This window comes from Haliaeetus leucocephalus, unplaced genomic scaffold, assembly GCF_000737465.1.
Source record: "Haliaeetus leucocephalus isolate CR32 unplaced genomic scaffold, Haliaeetus_leucocephalus-4.0 Scaffold196, whole genome shotgun sequence".
Classification (NCBI taxonomy): Eukaryota; Metazoa; Chordata; class Aves; order Accipitriformes; family Accipitridae; genus Haliaeetus; species Haliaeetus leucocephalus.
The window spans coordinates 694,645-710,068 of record NW_010972632.1 but is presented as its reverse complement, the minus strand read 5'-3'; the positions used below and the strand labels follow the sequence as shown (position 1 = coordinate 710,068).

The 15,424-nt window shown below is 38.4% G+C and overlaps 1 protein-coding gene across 3 annotated transcripts in view; it reads right to left on the bottom strand.

The window, feature by feature from the left end:
* ATF7IP (activating transcription factor 7 interacting protein) overlaps positions 1-15,424 on the bottom strand; it is a 112,212-nt gene that overhangs the window by 34,186 nt on the left and 62,602 nt on the right. For all 3 annotated transcript variants that reach the window (XM_010565846.1, XM_010565847.1, XM_010565848.1), the window contains exons 3-10: positions 12,897-12,983; positions 8,378-8,523; positions 7,066-7,203; positions 5,143-5,208; positions 4,340-4,413; positions 3,720-3,808; positions 1,753-2,391; positions 87-154 (exon numbers count right to left, since the gene is read on the bottom strand). In XM_010565846.1, coding sequence (XP_010564148.1) covers positions 87-154; positions 1,753-2,391; positions 3,720-3,808; positions 4,340-4,413; positions 5,143-5,208; positions 7,066-7,203; positions 8,378-8,523; positions 12,897-12,983 — 1,307 coding nt within the window. The remainder of the gene's footprint in view (positions 1-86; positions 155-1,752; positions 2,392-3,719; positions 3,809-4,339; positions 4,414-5,142; positions 5,209-7,065; positions 7,204-8,377; positions 8,524-12,896; positions 12,984-15,424) is intronic.

The window sequence follows — 15,424 nt, the reverse complement described above, 5'->3', positions numbered from 1 at the left end:
GTTTCATTATGAGCAATAAAGGTAAAGAACTTTTCTCCTGTGGATTGTAACTTTAGAATTTTTTATAGAAACAATCAACAACCTACCTGTGTTGTTCCCTCAGCAGTTCGCTTGTTTGCCGAAGTATCTGTTGGTGGCCTGCTTGTCTGGTTTTCTGAGGGGTCAAGAAATTGTTCATTTGCAGTATCTAATCAGTACTAAGTACTGCTATCACCTATACAAATTTGGAGGCAATATTCAAAATTGTTTGATACTAAGCATTCGGTACATGGCACATTTAACATTTTTCTGCCCTGATTTTCAATTATAAGTATTCAAGCGTGATAACTACCATTTTTCAGAGGGAGTGGAAGATACAGAAAAGCAAAATGGCACTTTCCAGCCTAGAAGCCCTATACATTCCCTTCCTTGAAAGTCTGACAGTGTATTCAAAATATTTTATGAAAATTCCCTTGCCTATCTGAGGACAAAGCATAACTCCAACCACTCCTCCCTCCATACATAAACTGACAAGATATTAAACTGAAAGCCAATTACAATTATTCAGCATTTTTGTACAAAAAATTGACTGAACAATGGATAGTTAAACAGACTGTAAAATACATAACAGAGACAATTTGTGCAGTGAGACTGAGTATTTTTATTAGCTCAGCCAAACATATATCTAAACCAGCAACTTAAGCAGAAGTTGCTTGAATATTTGATGTAGACATTTAAATCCAAATTCTCTGTTCTTATTAATTTTAATCAGAGCTTAGCAACAGTGCTGGCCCAAAGCAGTGTTTCAATTCTGGTGAGAAAACTACTAGGGTATACACTAAGGCTATGTGAACTGCACAAAACGAGACACAGTTTTTTGGACACATAGGCCCTTCCTTCGGTCACTCTGCCTGATCTGTCACAACCCTTTCTATGTTGTGTTAAATCATTACATTAGCTTTAGAGCTAAAAAATCAATACAAAGCATGTAACTGTCTAACTCTATGGAAGACAGATTTTAACATAGGTAACTTAGAGATGGGAAAATGAAATAAAACTAGTTCTGATGTCAAGCTCTGCTTGAGTTCATTTTAATTGTGCCAATGAGAAACTTCTTATAATTCCAACTCACTTAAATCTTGAGAACCTATTAGAAAAAAATTTTCAAGGTACGTAAAATCAGCAGTGCAGAGAATCATCGTGGCATGGTGAAAGATGGAGAGAAAATACTTAAAAATATTTAATCTAGATACTGTTATTTAAACATTCATTGTGTTCTGAGACTTTATTTTAAATACAATAAATGTACTTCTTTGGAGCTAGGTTAGTATTCAGCTGCATTTTTTCCCCCCATTTTGTTTACTTTTAAGTGTTGTGAAAATTAAGTTAATGACTATACTTTCAGTATGTCTTTGCTTAGAAAGGCAGCCAGATTATTTTGAGAGGCTGTATTAAAAATAAATACCAAGTTGGTAATGGTAGAATAGGAGTTTCTGACTTCATGCTAGGAATTATATAAATCAATTTCTAAATAAAATAAAGCTGACAGAGCCACGCTGCTGACTCCTTCTAAGGAGAGATTATTTACAACAATGGCTGAAACTCATCTATGACAGAGATGATTTTGATCTTGACAATTTCAACAGAAAGGCAACCCAGAAGAAACATATCAGTAAAACAGACTAACAAACAAATTTCCACAGGAGTGCAGTTTTGGGTTTCCCTTTGAGAACTATTTTCTTTTCCCAGTGTCAACATTCAAGCATAACTTACCAACTCTGGGCGCTGTAATGGTGGGTGGTTCAATAGGAGCTGTACTACTAAATGCAGAGAGGGGAATCTTCATCTGTAGAGGGGCTCGACTGCTGGTAGCATTATAAAGTCCTGAAGTACCCACTGTGGGCAAAGAAGTCCTTGTGGCCTGGGCAACAGGATGTGCAGTAGAAACAGCCTGTACTGCCAACGTTGTGCCTATTGGCCCAGCACTGGCTGGAGAGTTCCTCTGAATGCCAGGACTGGGCACAGATGGGCTGTTATTTGGTTTAGTTGGGTTAGTGGAGGCCAAAGACACTGTAGTTTTGGTAAGGCTACCAACTGTAGATGAGCTTTGTACGGATATAAATTCAACGTTGCCTGACTGTTGGTTAGTGACCAAAGTCCCTGTGTGGCCTTGCAGGAGCTGAGGCTGGGATGACACTGCGACAGGTACATGCAAGATTACGGGCAAAGACTGCAATGAGACAGACACTGACTGAGTGCTGCCACTGGGCACTTGGTTAGTGCCTACAACCGTAGCTGCGTTAGCTGTGGGAAGAACTGCTGTTGTCAAAGAGCTGGTGGAGGTCACTGGAGTCTGAGGCTTAGGGTGTCCACTGACAACTGTCGGAGGAGCCGCAAGACTGGAAGCTGGCACTACACCCCCCCCCCCAAAAAAAAAAAAAAAAAAAAGAAAAAGAAAAAAATTAAGTATTTGAACCAAGTCGGAAGTTTCACTCCAGCACAACAAATGGAAACGATTTACGATGAGGGTGGTGGCTGAGTCACTGGAACAGGTTGTCTGGAGAAGTTTTGAATGCCCTATCATCCTAAGTGTTCAAAGTCAGGCTGGACAGGGCTTTGAACAACCCGATCTAGTTAAAGACGTCCTGGCCTATGACAGGGGGGTCGGACTAGATGATCTTTAAAGGTCCCTTCCAACCCAAACCATGCTATGATTCTATGAAAAATGTGGTATACAATTAGCGTTTTTGCCAAGAAAGGTTACAGATAGTCATCTTCTGTTGTACACTCTGATATTCAATGGCCTAGTTAAAGATACAGTCAATACTGTATTTCTGTCTGAAAGAACTACATATAAATGGCAAAAAATTAAGATATACAAAGAACTATGACACAAACAGGCTTGAAGAAAGCCCCAAGATTCAACTGTTGAGAACACGTGAAATATAGCATTTTAAACACTCATTACAGAAAAAGAAAAACTCGTCCTTCAGAAAACACAAGAAAAGAAAAACTAAGTCAGTTATGACTAATTTGCTTTGTATAGGTAGGACCTTGTATCCAGAAGGTTCTACTGAAACCAAGGATTAATGTGTCAGAGAAGATACTCAAGATACTCGCTTTTATGCAACAAAATTTCAGGATTAAATCTAAAGATCAGGAGCATAATACAGTACAGAAAGCCAGTATATGCCTACTATGAGATGATTCTGTGGAAAAGATTCAGCATTCAATATTAGGTAAACTATTTTTAAAACCAAACATGGTGTGACTACAATGAATGTAATTAATAGTGGTTTTGATTCTACATTCCCTATAAAATTCTAAACCAGAAATTCCATTTTTCAACTGGATTCCCTTAATAAATGTGGCTTATTACTTCCTTTAGTTCCCCACTCACCTTCTGTATCCATTAGGTAGAAGGGAAGATACCAGCATCCTACTATGATCCAGTACAAAATGTGTTTCACCTCTCAGCAGCTGAGAGACTGCAAGTTTTGCTACCATACCCAGCAAGCAGTCTGCTGAAGCATCTCATCTACCCACATGTTCTGGCTGGCCAAATCAACACATTTTTTCCCTTACCTGGTAAGCACACTACACAAATATAAACTGGGAATGTGGTAAGGAGCTAAAAAGAATGATTTTTGATGTCACATGAAGTTCAGTTAGTTACTTATTTAATGGAAAGCAATAAAACTTTCAAGAAGTGCGTGTATATTCCATAGACAGTTTCTTACCTGCATTCACAGGGGCTTGAAAAGTTGCTGGCGTGCTCTCTCCTACATTCCTCTTTGACTCCAGCATCTGCCTCACTGTGCCAGCATTTCTAAGAAACAAAGTTTCAGTTAGCATTTTTCAGTGAGCCACACCAGCTATAATTATGAACAGTAGAATGATGAAAAAAAAAAAAAGCCTTATTTTACAGATATTCTTTTCACTGACATTTTCTAAACCCATTTATTTTCTGCCCCCCCCATGCAAATTAACTTTGGATATTCCCCTACTAAAATAAATAAATATATATATATATATATGCAGAATTATTTGCAAATTTTCAAGTGCTTGCACCAAGTTTGCCTTTCACCATGAGAATTTTCCCTTCCTCAAAATTAAACTTCCATTTTTATCCATTATTTTTTAACTGCTGAAACAACACTCATCTCAGTCTACCTAAGAATGGATTCAATACTGTCCATTTACGACTTCTGTGAAAGAAAATCTAATTTTACAATTGAAGAGCGATGAAGGAAAAGCACTTTAATTAAAAGAAGAAAATACAGGGATTATCCATTACACAATATATCTTAAGTGTCCTATTGTAAATTTTAACATGGTCACAGCAATGTGGTTTGCTTACCGATATGTTGCATTGATCGTGTTTGCAGTGTCACTTGCTGCTTTCCCTGGAGACAGGGGTGCATTTGGTGAATTCTACAAAAAAAAAAAAAAAAACCAAACAACAACAACAAAAACCAAAAACAAAAGGCAAAAAAAAAGCCATAACAAGACAACTGTAAGTCAGCTTGCAAACTTATGCTTTTGTTATATTTTATATTCATTCATTTCTGTGTGAGATACACATTTTCTGGAGCCAACACTGCAGGAGAACTTGACATGTTCTACAACTCCCAAAACCTTCTTGGTCCTACCTGCCTCCCTCTCCTACATCCTGCATTTTTATAAGTGTCTTGCCTTCAGGTTTTTATAGCATGAGGATCGAAATTTATTCTTGAACGTTCATGGACTTTTAGCTTCCACTTCTTCACAGTAATTAATCCAAAATAATCATTCTGGACACAGAGAAATACTATTGCTTGTATCCATTCCTCTCCTCCCTCCACCCCCAAAATCAAGGTACTGGGATTTGCTCTTATTTACTCTGTACTCTTCAGACTGAAGTAAATTAGATTTACTGACATAGAGTTTAAGGTGGTTTCACACTAATAATACCTAAAGAACCTTCTGTACAAATCAGAATTACACAACAGATGTCAAAAGACTATTCTTTCACATCACTGCCTTTAACCAAACAAGACAAACCTACTTTCTGAACGCCATTGAACAACCAGGTCACATCTTTCTGCACATAAAATTTCTTTGTTTCAAACACAAAGTTTAGGCTAACTCAGAAAAAACAAATATAACAAATCTAGTTCTTACTTCCTGTCTTTTCTTCAAGTCCTCCCTGGCTGCTCCAAACCGCTTTGTCAATCTAGCGATTTTAGCCTAAATGGGAAGAAGATGAAAACAAACAAACAAACCCATAAATACCCTCCCCAAGAACCATTAAAGAAATTACACAAACTAAAAGATATGTAATTAAGACATCAAGTCAAAGACTATTTTCATATCAGGGGAAATTATTCTTCCTTGAAATGCAGTACAACTACATTACTTCAGCGCAGCAGAAAGACACCTTGATTGTGATACATGTATGTATCTTAGAGATAACCTGAATTATTTTCCTTCCTATTCACAATTGTACAAGCAATCCATCTTGCAGAGATTCACGTAATACTCCGCATGAATGAAAGCAACTGAAAGCATTTGACTGTTTTAATGCCTTATGTACCAACCATATTGAAAAATGCACCCCTTTTTGCCTTTCATATTACTTACTCTTTCCCTATTTATCCTATTTCTCTCTTCACTGATACACTACATATCACACCCCCCCCTTACTGTCAGCTTTGTTCTGCTCTATTTGATGTTCAGGTGTCAGGTTCATTATCTTCTTAAGCACCATTCTTACATCTTGTCTTTTACTTCTTGTGCCTCCCCCAATACACTATTTGGTGACCAACCCTTCTTTAATTGCCTCAGCATTACAAGATCCTAATTTACCCTGTCTAGGTTGCAGTTCTGATGGCTGACTTAATTCTGGAGGCAGTAGCTGTGCCATTTGTTCTAAGCAGGTACTTTTTCTTTTCTTTTTTTGCACAGAAACAAAGAGTTAAATTCTTTTTACGAACTCCTGAAAACACTAGGTTAGCACTAGAAGAATGGAAGATTTTTTAAAAAATCAGCGAGTTTCATATACCATGATTTCAGAACTTCTTACCTAAAAGGAGCTGGTCCACTTAGAAACCTCACTTCTTTCACATTTTTACAAAGCAAGATGACAGGCTACAATTATAGTCTGCCTTTAATTACATTTATATGTCAACTTCTGTTACCTTTTACAATGTAGAGGTGTTTTGGAGCACCTTGCGTAATAAAAACCAAGTAAGCTGACATTGCGAGTCTATTAACATCAACACGTTCACAGCCTTATATGATGTTATTAATTTGACACTGTAGTTGATTGGCTAAGCATCTTAGCACTTAACAAAAAGTCAGCACAAAACATCTGGGGTGGCGAGGGGGAAGAGTTATGTCACATGAACTGGTCTGGCAAACTTCCATACTTTTTTTTATGTTAAATGTAAAGTGGCCTTATTGTTTGAATTTGTTATGACATATAAGCTCTTAATTGTCTTGTCACTTCAAAATTCTTTTATTTTTGTGATGTTCCTCACGTCACCACTATGTACATAATTTCTATAAAGAATGCAAGAAAGCATACTGCATTCAACACTAGTTATTTTTTTCCTTGCTAGAACATAATTACTTAGTTTCTGGGGAAATAACATAGATAAGTATCATGTGATGTTTCTTTGTTTGAACATTCTACAAAGTCCAGTACTATTGTCCCCCTGTTTCTGCACTTTTCTGTTTCTAAGTGAATTTCTGGCTTCATAGAGGCATTAGATATTTTCATACTTAACATTTATTTGAAGAATGTCTAAATGGAATAGAAGAGTGGAAAAGTGGATTACTAACAACTAATGAATCAGTTTGCCAGAAGGAGGATTTACTTTGGGTTTTTTTTGATGATCAATTGGTTGCTTGCTTCTTTCTGAGTAGGGAAATAGAATTTTACAACTCAAAAGCAACATTAGTATTTGCTGCTCCCCCTGCCCTTTTCCTTTGTGGAGTCAAAACAGCTTCCCTACTGACAACTACAAGAGACTTACTACTAAATGTTAAGGAACTTATTTTTAAATTTGACTCTAGTATGCAGTTCAACATACAAACACTCACCTGTAGTTCAGTAAGCACAGTTTTATGCCTCTTGTTACATTCTACTTTCTCTATTCGGGTTTTCAAGTCCGCCAGAGTCTTGTCAAATACAGCACACTGTAAAGCAGTAAGTTTTTCTTCTAACAGTCTCTGGATAATCTGCAAAATTATTATTAAAAAAAAAAAAGAAAAATAACAATGCAATCCCAGAGTTTGGGAGACCATCTATAAAAATATACTCAATTCTTAACAAGTATCCTGCTACAAACAGAACAATGACAACAGTTGTGCCTCATCAATCAAATAAATCTATAATCACCAGTAAGCATGCGGTTGCACAGCTAAGAAAAGTTTCTACATCTATTTTGGCAAATACAAACGGTCCCTCTTTGCCATTAATTCAAGAAATTAATTTCATTGCAGTATGATGTGTATAAAAGCTTATTACATATAAAAAGAACCTTAACTGCAGAAGATATTTTCATAAAGTGCTGTCTTTACACAAATTAATTTTTCCTTTTACTTTTCTGTTCTTGAGAGGAATACTGGCATTCAAAGAGCAGTAACTAAAGCCATTCAACAAAACTTTATTTCTGAGATGCATTTTCCCCCTAGCAGAAATGCCCCAAGTTGCTTTTCTTGCAGAAGCTAAAAATGGAAAGAGACTCATTTCCACAAAGTTTACTTGATACCTTATTATTTATTACAAATTTTTTCTCCCTCCTATACCTATTGCAGTGCAAAAATTTGCCTTAGGAAACAAAAATAAACAAGCCACAAATGTCATTCAGTTTTCTGCATCCTACATCAACGAAGTTACAACATGCACTAGCAAACTAACTAATGAAGAAGGGCACAATCTTTTTTAATTCAAGACCAGAGGTTTCTTTACATGCCAATGGTGCAATCAGGCAATTAACAACTCTGTAACAATCTGCAAAACCCTATGTTGATTGCACTCTTGTTTGGAGACAGACTTTCTTTAAAGCTAGGCACACAATAAAGCGCACTACATATAAACCTTTATACCTCCTTTGCTAAGATTCTCCATCTATAGTCACGTAAGACCTAAGAGTTTAAATATTTAGCACATTTCAAATTTAACTCCGGCAACATAGTTTTCATATGGTATTTGGTCTCTTCTTAAAAGCAGGGCTATATGGAACTTTATATGAATTAAACCACCTTTGTTATTTGAATTACGTCCCATTTTCAACCACAAAAAAGAGTGTTTGGGGGGCAGGGAGTATGTGGGAAAGGATAGCTAATTCAAAGATGGTAAGACAAGTGACAGGTGCGTGTTTGCCATCTTCGCTCCACACTTCCATCCTACCTTTTGTAATTTTTGGTCAACATCCTTTCTGGCTGTAATTTTTACTTGAAGTTCTGCTTCATAATCTTCTCCCATGTACCGACGACGTTTAGAATGAACACTGTCCATGTCCTCAGATTTGGAACGCTTTCTCCTTGACGCTTCACCTGGAATAATTAGATACAACTGCTTGTGAGGAACCTTTGAAAAAACAGGTATCTGCAGAATGCCGTGATTATTATGAAGTTTCATTTGTCGCCAGTTTAAACTTTTTCATCCTAAACCAGTAAGAAAGCCTTTGGAAAAACAGGATGTTTGATGACATCAAAGCAGAACAACAGTCCCTTTTGTCTCTGTACACTGCTGCCCTGTTAGCGAGTTCTGCTTTTTAAGACACCAAACCATGGCCCCAAATGCAAAATGGCTCTAGTACCACCATTCCCTTCTCCAGAACTTGCCTGCAAGTTCTTCCTGCTCCCATCAGCACCTTCCTATAATGAAGTATGGCTTCTGAGAAGCATAACAAAACTCTCTTCTGAAAAAGGAATCCTTTTCTCAGGATTCCAGCCAAATAAAACCACACCTATTCTGCCTGTGCCAGCAATGAACTTTTTTTCTACCTGCCATGAAGTTTTAATCTGTACCTCCAATCCTTGACTGAAAAAAAGATTCAAACCTTTTTCTTACTTCTTGGGTAAGAGGGAAAGTAAAAATCTAACAAAAGAACAGGCTCAAAACAGAACTATATTATAAAAATAATTTTCATCACAGTGATGAAACACAAAAGAACCAAAGAGACCTCATTCACTCATCCAGCTCCTGGCACTGTATCCTCTAGAGATCCACATATAAAAAAAAAAAACAAGCCTAGGTAAATTATCAGGAAGGGAAGCTACAGAGCATACTGTGTGTACCTGACCACCATCAAAACACCATAGGCCATAACCCCCAACCCCTCCACTCCAAACCTGAGGATGTACAGGAATTAGATGAATGAAGATTCACTGGAGATTGAAACAGCATAACAAAGTTACTTTCCACTGCCATTTTTTTCTTTTACTTGTACTACATACACTCTGAGTTGTATTTCTAACTTCACAAATTTCTTATAGTCTGATTTTTTGATGGTTAGATTTCTGATGCTTTCAGTCTGATCTGATTTTATGATGGTTTGTGATTTTTTTTTGAGAGTTGCACTAATTGCACTATTGTACTAAAAATTATTAAAAGGTAGTATTTTAAAATCTGCATGACAGCCTAGGTTATTTTTAAAAGTTTGTGAAAGCATAGGTCCTCAGATTTTAGGTAAGTTTTATAGGGCCACAGGGATCTTCATAAAAATTTGAAGAATGCTGAATATTTGCAAGCCATATAAATGTTTAAGGTATGAGTTCATCTTTTTTTTTTTTCCAGAATGCCTGTAAACACCGGAAAATGAAGAAAAAAAAACGCCAAAAGAAACCAACCAATCAGAGCTACATCTCCAACTTTCTTCCATCCATCAGAAAAACGTGTACAAATAAAACTAAAAAAACCCCATGTATAGTTAGAACACTACTCCTAGACTAGTGAAGACAAGTTTATTATGATCGTCAACACGACTCTTTCCTACTCCTAGTCAGTCTCTTTAGAAAAAGCTTAACCACTGAATAGTACAAGTAGTTTGTAACATGCAAGAGCTACTTACATATTTAATAGAACATGTTTAATAGTCAGGTACTTTGTTCTGAAGCAGATGCTGCATCTAACTTCACTGCAGTTAGATTCTCTTTGAAGAGCTTCAGGGTGCTTGCTACTAGTGAAAAGGATCTATCTAAAGGAGGCTGTGACTTCTAGGAAACTAGCAGCTTCTAATGAGCTGCATCAGCTATTCTTGATCAAAGGGTGCTTTGTGCTTCTGTTCCAGCTGATTCCTTATGGAGGCTCAAACACCCGTTCAGCAGGTACTAGGGAGAGGTCTACATTACTGCTGGGCCTAGAGGACAGCTCCCAGAAAGCAGTGAACAAACACAGGACTTTGCACAGTGGGGTGCACAGAAGGTGGATGGTCCCTGCACTCAGTAATGGTGGTGATGTGCCACATGGTGTGGTCTGCAGCAGCCACTGGAACAACTTTCCCAGTAGTGTCAGAGCCTCCACCCAGAGTGAGCTATTTTGGGGGAAGATATGGCTTTGCAAGCCTTGGGCTGCAGGGATTATCTAGGGCCTCCCATTCCGGCTAAGGCTGTGGCAGAGGGAGATGAGCTTCTTGGCTACAGAAAGTGCAAACTAGTGGCAGACCTGTGTTACTAGGTTAAAGGAGCTATGGGAGGAGGTCAGGGATGGAACAACATCAGAAATTATGAGAAACAGATTGGCTGGATATATGCCAAGATCCTGCAGCCTCAAGAACCACAACCCCCAGTTGTACCAAAGGAGGTACAGTTACAGCCTGAGCTTACGCAGATGGGAAATGGAGACTCCCATGATGACAAAGGCTGGAAGCACCAGGACAGCAGCTCCCACTCTGCCTGCAGATGTACAGGACAATGACAGATTTGGTTCAGTGCCCTCATAGCAGATATGGGGTGGGCAGCTCCACCCCATGAAATGTCTGAACTGGCTAAGCCTGAGCCGTGCAGTAGCACCACATATTAGTAGCAAGTGACTCCCTGTCTGCAGTGGATAGAGGCCCGCATCTGCTAGGGACAGGTGACCTATGAGAAAGATAAAGTCACTATGTGGGTGGGAATGGGCTTAGGAAAGCCAAAGCTCACTCTAAGCTGAATCTGGGGACGGGCATGAAAGGTACAAGTGTACCAGTATACCAGCAGCAAAAGGAAAACTAGGGAAAATATGTCCCCTCTGCTGAATGAGGCAACAGAGCAAGTGACAAAGGACACAAACAACCCAGGCACTCAATGCTGCCTTTGCCTCAGACTTTAACGAGAAGACTTGCCTTTAGCAATGCCAGCTCCCTGAGACCAGTGGGACAGTCTGGAGTAAAGACAGACTTGCTCTCAGTGGAGGAGCGCTGAGTTAACACTTAAGCAAACTAGACGTACACAAGCCCACCCAAGCCAGGAGGATGCACGCACAAGTGCCAAGGGAGCTGGCTGAGGTACTGCAAGGCCACACTCAACCTCTGAAAGGTTGTGGCAATAGCAGAAGGTTCCTGAGGACAGGAGTGACATTCACTTTCTTCTAATCCTCAGGAACGGCAAGAAGGACCTAGGGAATTACAGGATAGTCAGCCTCACCTCAATCCCTGGGAATGTGATGGAGCAAGTAATTCCAGAAATCATCTCTAAACATATTTAGAAGGTGATGGGGAATAGTCAGAATGGATTTATCAAGGGGAAATCATGCTTCATCAGCCTGATAGCCTTCTACGATGAGATGACTGGCTTAGTGGATGAGGGGAGAGCAGTGGAAGCTGTTTATCTTGTCTTTAATAATGCTTTTGACACTCAAACCACTCTCAGAGACAAACTGATGATGTATGGCCTAGATAAATGGACTGGCTCAACTAGTTCTCCAAGAGCTGTGATTAGCAGCACAAAGTCCATTTGGAGCTCGTCACTAGTAACACACACCAGTGGATGATACTGGTACCAATGCTAACATCTTCATTAATGACCTAGATAATGGGATTGAGGGCATGGTCAGCAATTTGCAGATGATACAAAACTGGTTGCTACAATAGACGGGTTATGCTTCCATTCAGAGTCACCTTGACAAGCTGGAGAAATAGGCAAACAGGAACCTCATGAAGTTCAACACAAGGAAATGCGAAGTCCCACACTTGGGTAGGAATAAACCCATGTACTAGTACAGGCTGGGAACTGACTGGCTGGAAAACAGCTTTGCAGAAAAGGTGCTGGTGGTCTTCACGCACATCAAGTTTAATGTGAGCCAGCAATGTGCCCTGTTGGCAAAGAAGGCCAACAACATCCTTGGCTGCCTGAGGAAGAGTATTGCCAGCAGGTCAAGGGAGGCAATTATTCCCCTCTAATCAGCACTGTGAGACTGAACCTTGAGTCTTGTGTCCAGTTCTGGGCTTCTAAATACAAGAAAGACATGAGCATACTGGAGAGACTTCATTGTAGGGCCACCAAGATGTTTTATGGACTGAAGCATCTGTCATATGAGGAAATGACAGCTGGCATTGTTCAACTGGAGAAGGCGGTTAGGGGAGATTTTTTGATGTGTGTAAACTACCTGATGGGTAGAGGGTGAAAAAAGACAGAGCAAGACTCTTAGTGAGTACCAGTGAAATGACGAGAGAAATGGATGCTAATTGAAATACAGGAAATTCCATTCAAACATATCAAAACTTTTTTTACTGTGAGGGTGGTCAAACACTGGAAGCGGAACACTGGAAGGTTGTGGAGATACTCAAAACCTGTCTGGACATGGTTCCGAGCAAACTGCTCTAGCTGACCTGGTTTTGAGCAGGTGGTTTGGACAAGATAATCTCCAAAGGTCCTTTCCAACTTCAACAGTTCTGTGTTTCTAACATGTACGACCAGTAGAGCATAATAGTTTTAATATTACGTACTTCTCTCTGTGTGCTTCTCCTCTTCTTTGTGGGCCTCTTCTTCTCCACCCTCTTCACTCTCCTTTCTTCTCTCCTCCTCCACCTCTTCTACAAACAGAACAAAAACCCCCAGGTGTTACTTATGCTGACCTACAAAAGTCTTGTAAGAGTCCTATTGAATGCTTATGAAAAACCATGCTGGGGAAGGCAAGAGAAATAAGTGTGACACAGAGAGAAGGCAGAGATGAAAAAAATCAGAGGATACCTTCAGAACAAAAATTTGAACTACCGTACAACACAGGAAGATTGGCTTCTGGATTTGCTTAGCTTTAAAATCAACTGAATGCCTCAAAGTTACCTCTGAAATTTTTAATGTAGTTAAAGTTCTCAATATATTATTTTAGTTTATTTTTCACCTAGGAAAAAGTAGTATAAAAATTTCAGTAACAAAATACTAATATATTTCTCTATCTATTTACAATTGGCAAATTCAACCATAATCTTTATGGTAGAAAAGGCCTAGATTCTTCTTTTCTTAACAAATATGAATTTTCGTTTAAAGTTTCTTCCTGATACAAAGCATCACAATTTAAGACTAGTTATTTAAACACATAACATTTCAGGAAATTCTTAAAAAAAGAAAAATCTGAAATAACACCCCCAAATGCAAAGAGGTTAAAATGAAAAATGTTAACACTTCCTGAAAACTTTTATTACATGTACCATGAACGTCCATTATGTGTTTTGTACAGGCTGTATTTGCTACCTCCTGTGCTCCCTACATACAACATAAAACTATTACTTTTAAGATTACATTAAAATTGATCCAGAATATAACAGAACAAGTCAGCACTGTTACGCACATCTTGATATGTACACTTCTCCAATTTCCTATTTTCATTTTGTTATTACAGCAGAGTTTACTAGCTTTTTTAGACAAAGTTCTAGCTGCAAAGATATGCCTGGTGTTCTCTTAACAATAAATTTAACTTCTATTATGAAAAACATTTGAATGATTTAAAATAAGTCACCTAATAAATCAGAAAAAGGAAGGAGTCAGAAACCCAAAATCTGAAATTATGAGATTTTTCATTTTGTTAATTTATACATGAAATATTCATTCCACATAAATTCTTCAAACCCAATCTGATTTATTTTTAAGATAATAAAATGGCATAGTGCCTATGCCACCTGCTTTTAAGACTTATAGATAGGCTTCATATATTTAATTGTTATCTGTAACACAGGACTCATTTACCTAAGAATCTAAAGGAGAGTCACTAAGTTCAAGAGTACTTTTCCCACAATTTACAGATTTTAATATTCAACTGAAAGATACAAATATTCCATGGAAAGATACTTTAAAGACATTCTAGGTCTGTGTATGTTACAAGTTTCAAAGCTGAGCTTTCTGAGTTCCATGTAGAGAACAAAGTAATTTCAAGGACAAGTAAGTCCCTTCCTTACAGACTTCCATCACTCTGAACAAGTTTAGCTCGTTTAACTAAAAGTGGTTTAAACACGGTGCCCAGCTAAACCTCTCCAGTTAAGAAGGTTCAAACCATAATACAGAGATAATTTTACAACTGGCTAACAGCTTATTTTTCACTGATAAGCTGCGATCTTGTTATCCTGATGCTAGACAGGCAGAAGCAATGAATGCAATCCTTTAAAAAAACAGTAATTTGATATCACTAAGTTATCACTGTATTTATCACACAGTTGTCTTAAGTCACACTATTGGCTGTGGATCTGAACACAAAGGTGGTCGCCCATCACTAAACAGTTGATAATACCTTTAAATAATTTCTACAGCTGCAAGCATTTAGATCTGCTTAATGACTGACTGGATGCATATCTGAATGTCAGTTCTGCCAAAATATACATATAAATGGAAATAAAAATAATAAGTAAGCATAAGAGTATCTGAACCGTATTTGCAAGTTATTCTGGACTGCGCTGTCATACTCTTACTGTTCCATAATCCTGTAACCACAACATTCTCCTTACAGATTGGCTAGAACTGATGTGCACAGACAGCAATCACAAGAAAGTACAAAAGCATAGCCTTTCTAAGTAGTGAATCCTTGATCAAGCTCTACCTAGAAGTTATGATGAAGCAGAAATACAAGATTCGTCTATTTTTCTTTAGGAAGAAATCACAGATTCATGTATTTTCAAAGGACTCATCATGACCCAGACAAGCTGGAGAAATCGGATGACAAATGCTTTATGATATTCAACACGGACAAATACAAAAGTTCCGTACCTGGGAAGGCAGAACCCTTGCAATGACACAGGCTAGGGCCCGCATGACTGGGAAGCAGCTCTGCTTTCAGGACTCACATAGACAGCAAGCGAAGCATGAGCCAACAGCATGCCCTTGGCAGCAAAGGAGGTCCACAGCATCCTGAGCTGCATTTACAGGAACAGAGCCACTGTATCATAAGAAGTGGTTAGTACCCCTTACCCGGCACTCATTATGCCATCTCTTGGTAAGGAGCAAGGGACTGCTAAAGGGCTGGGAAACATGACCTGTAAGAGAGGCT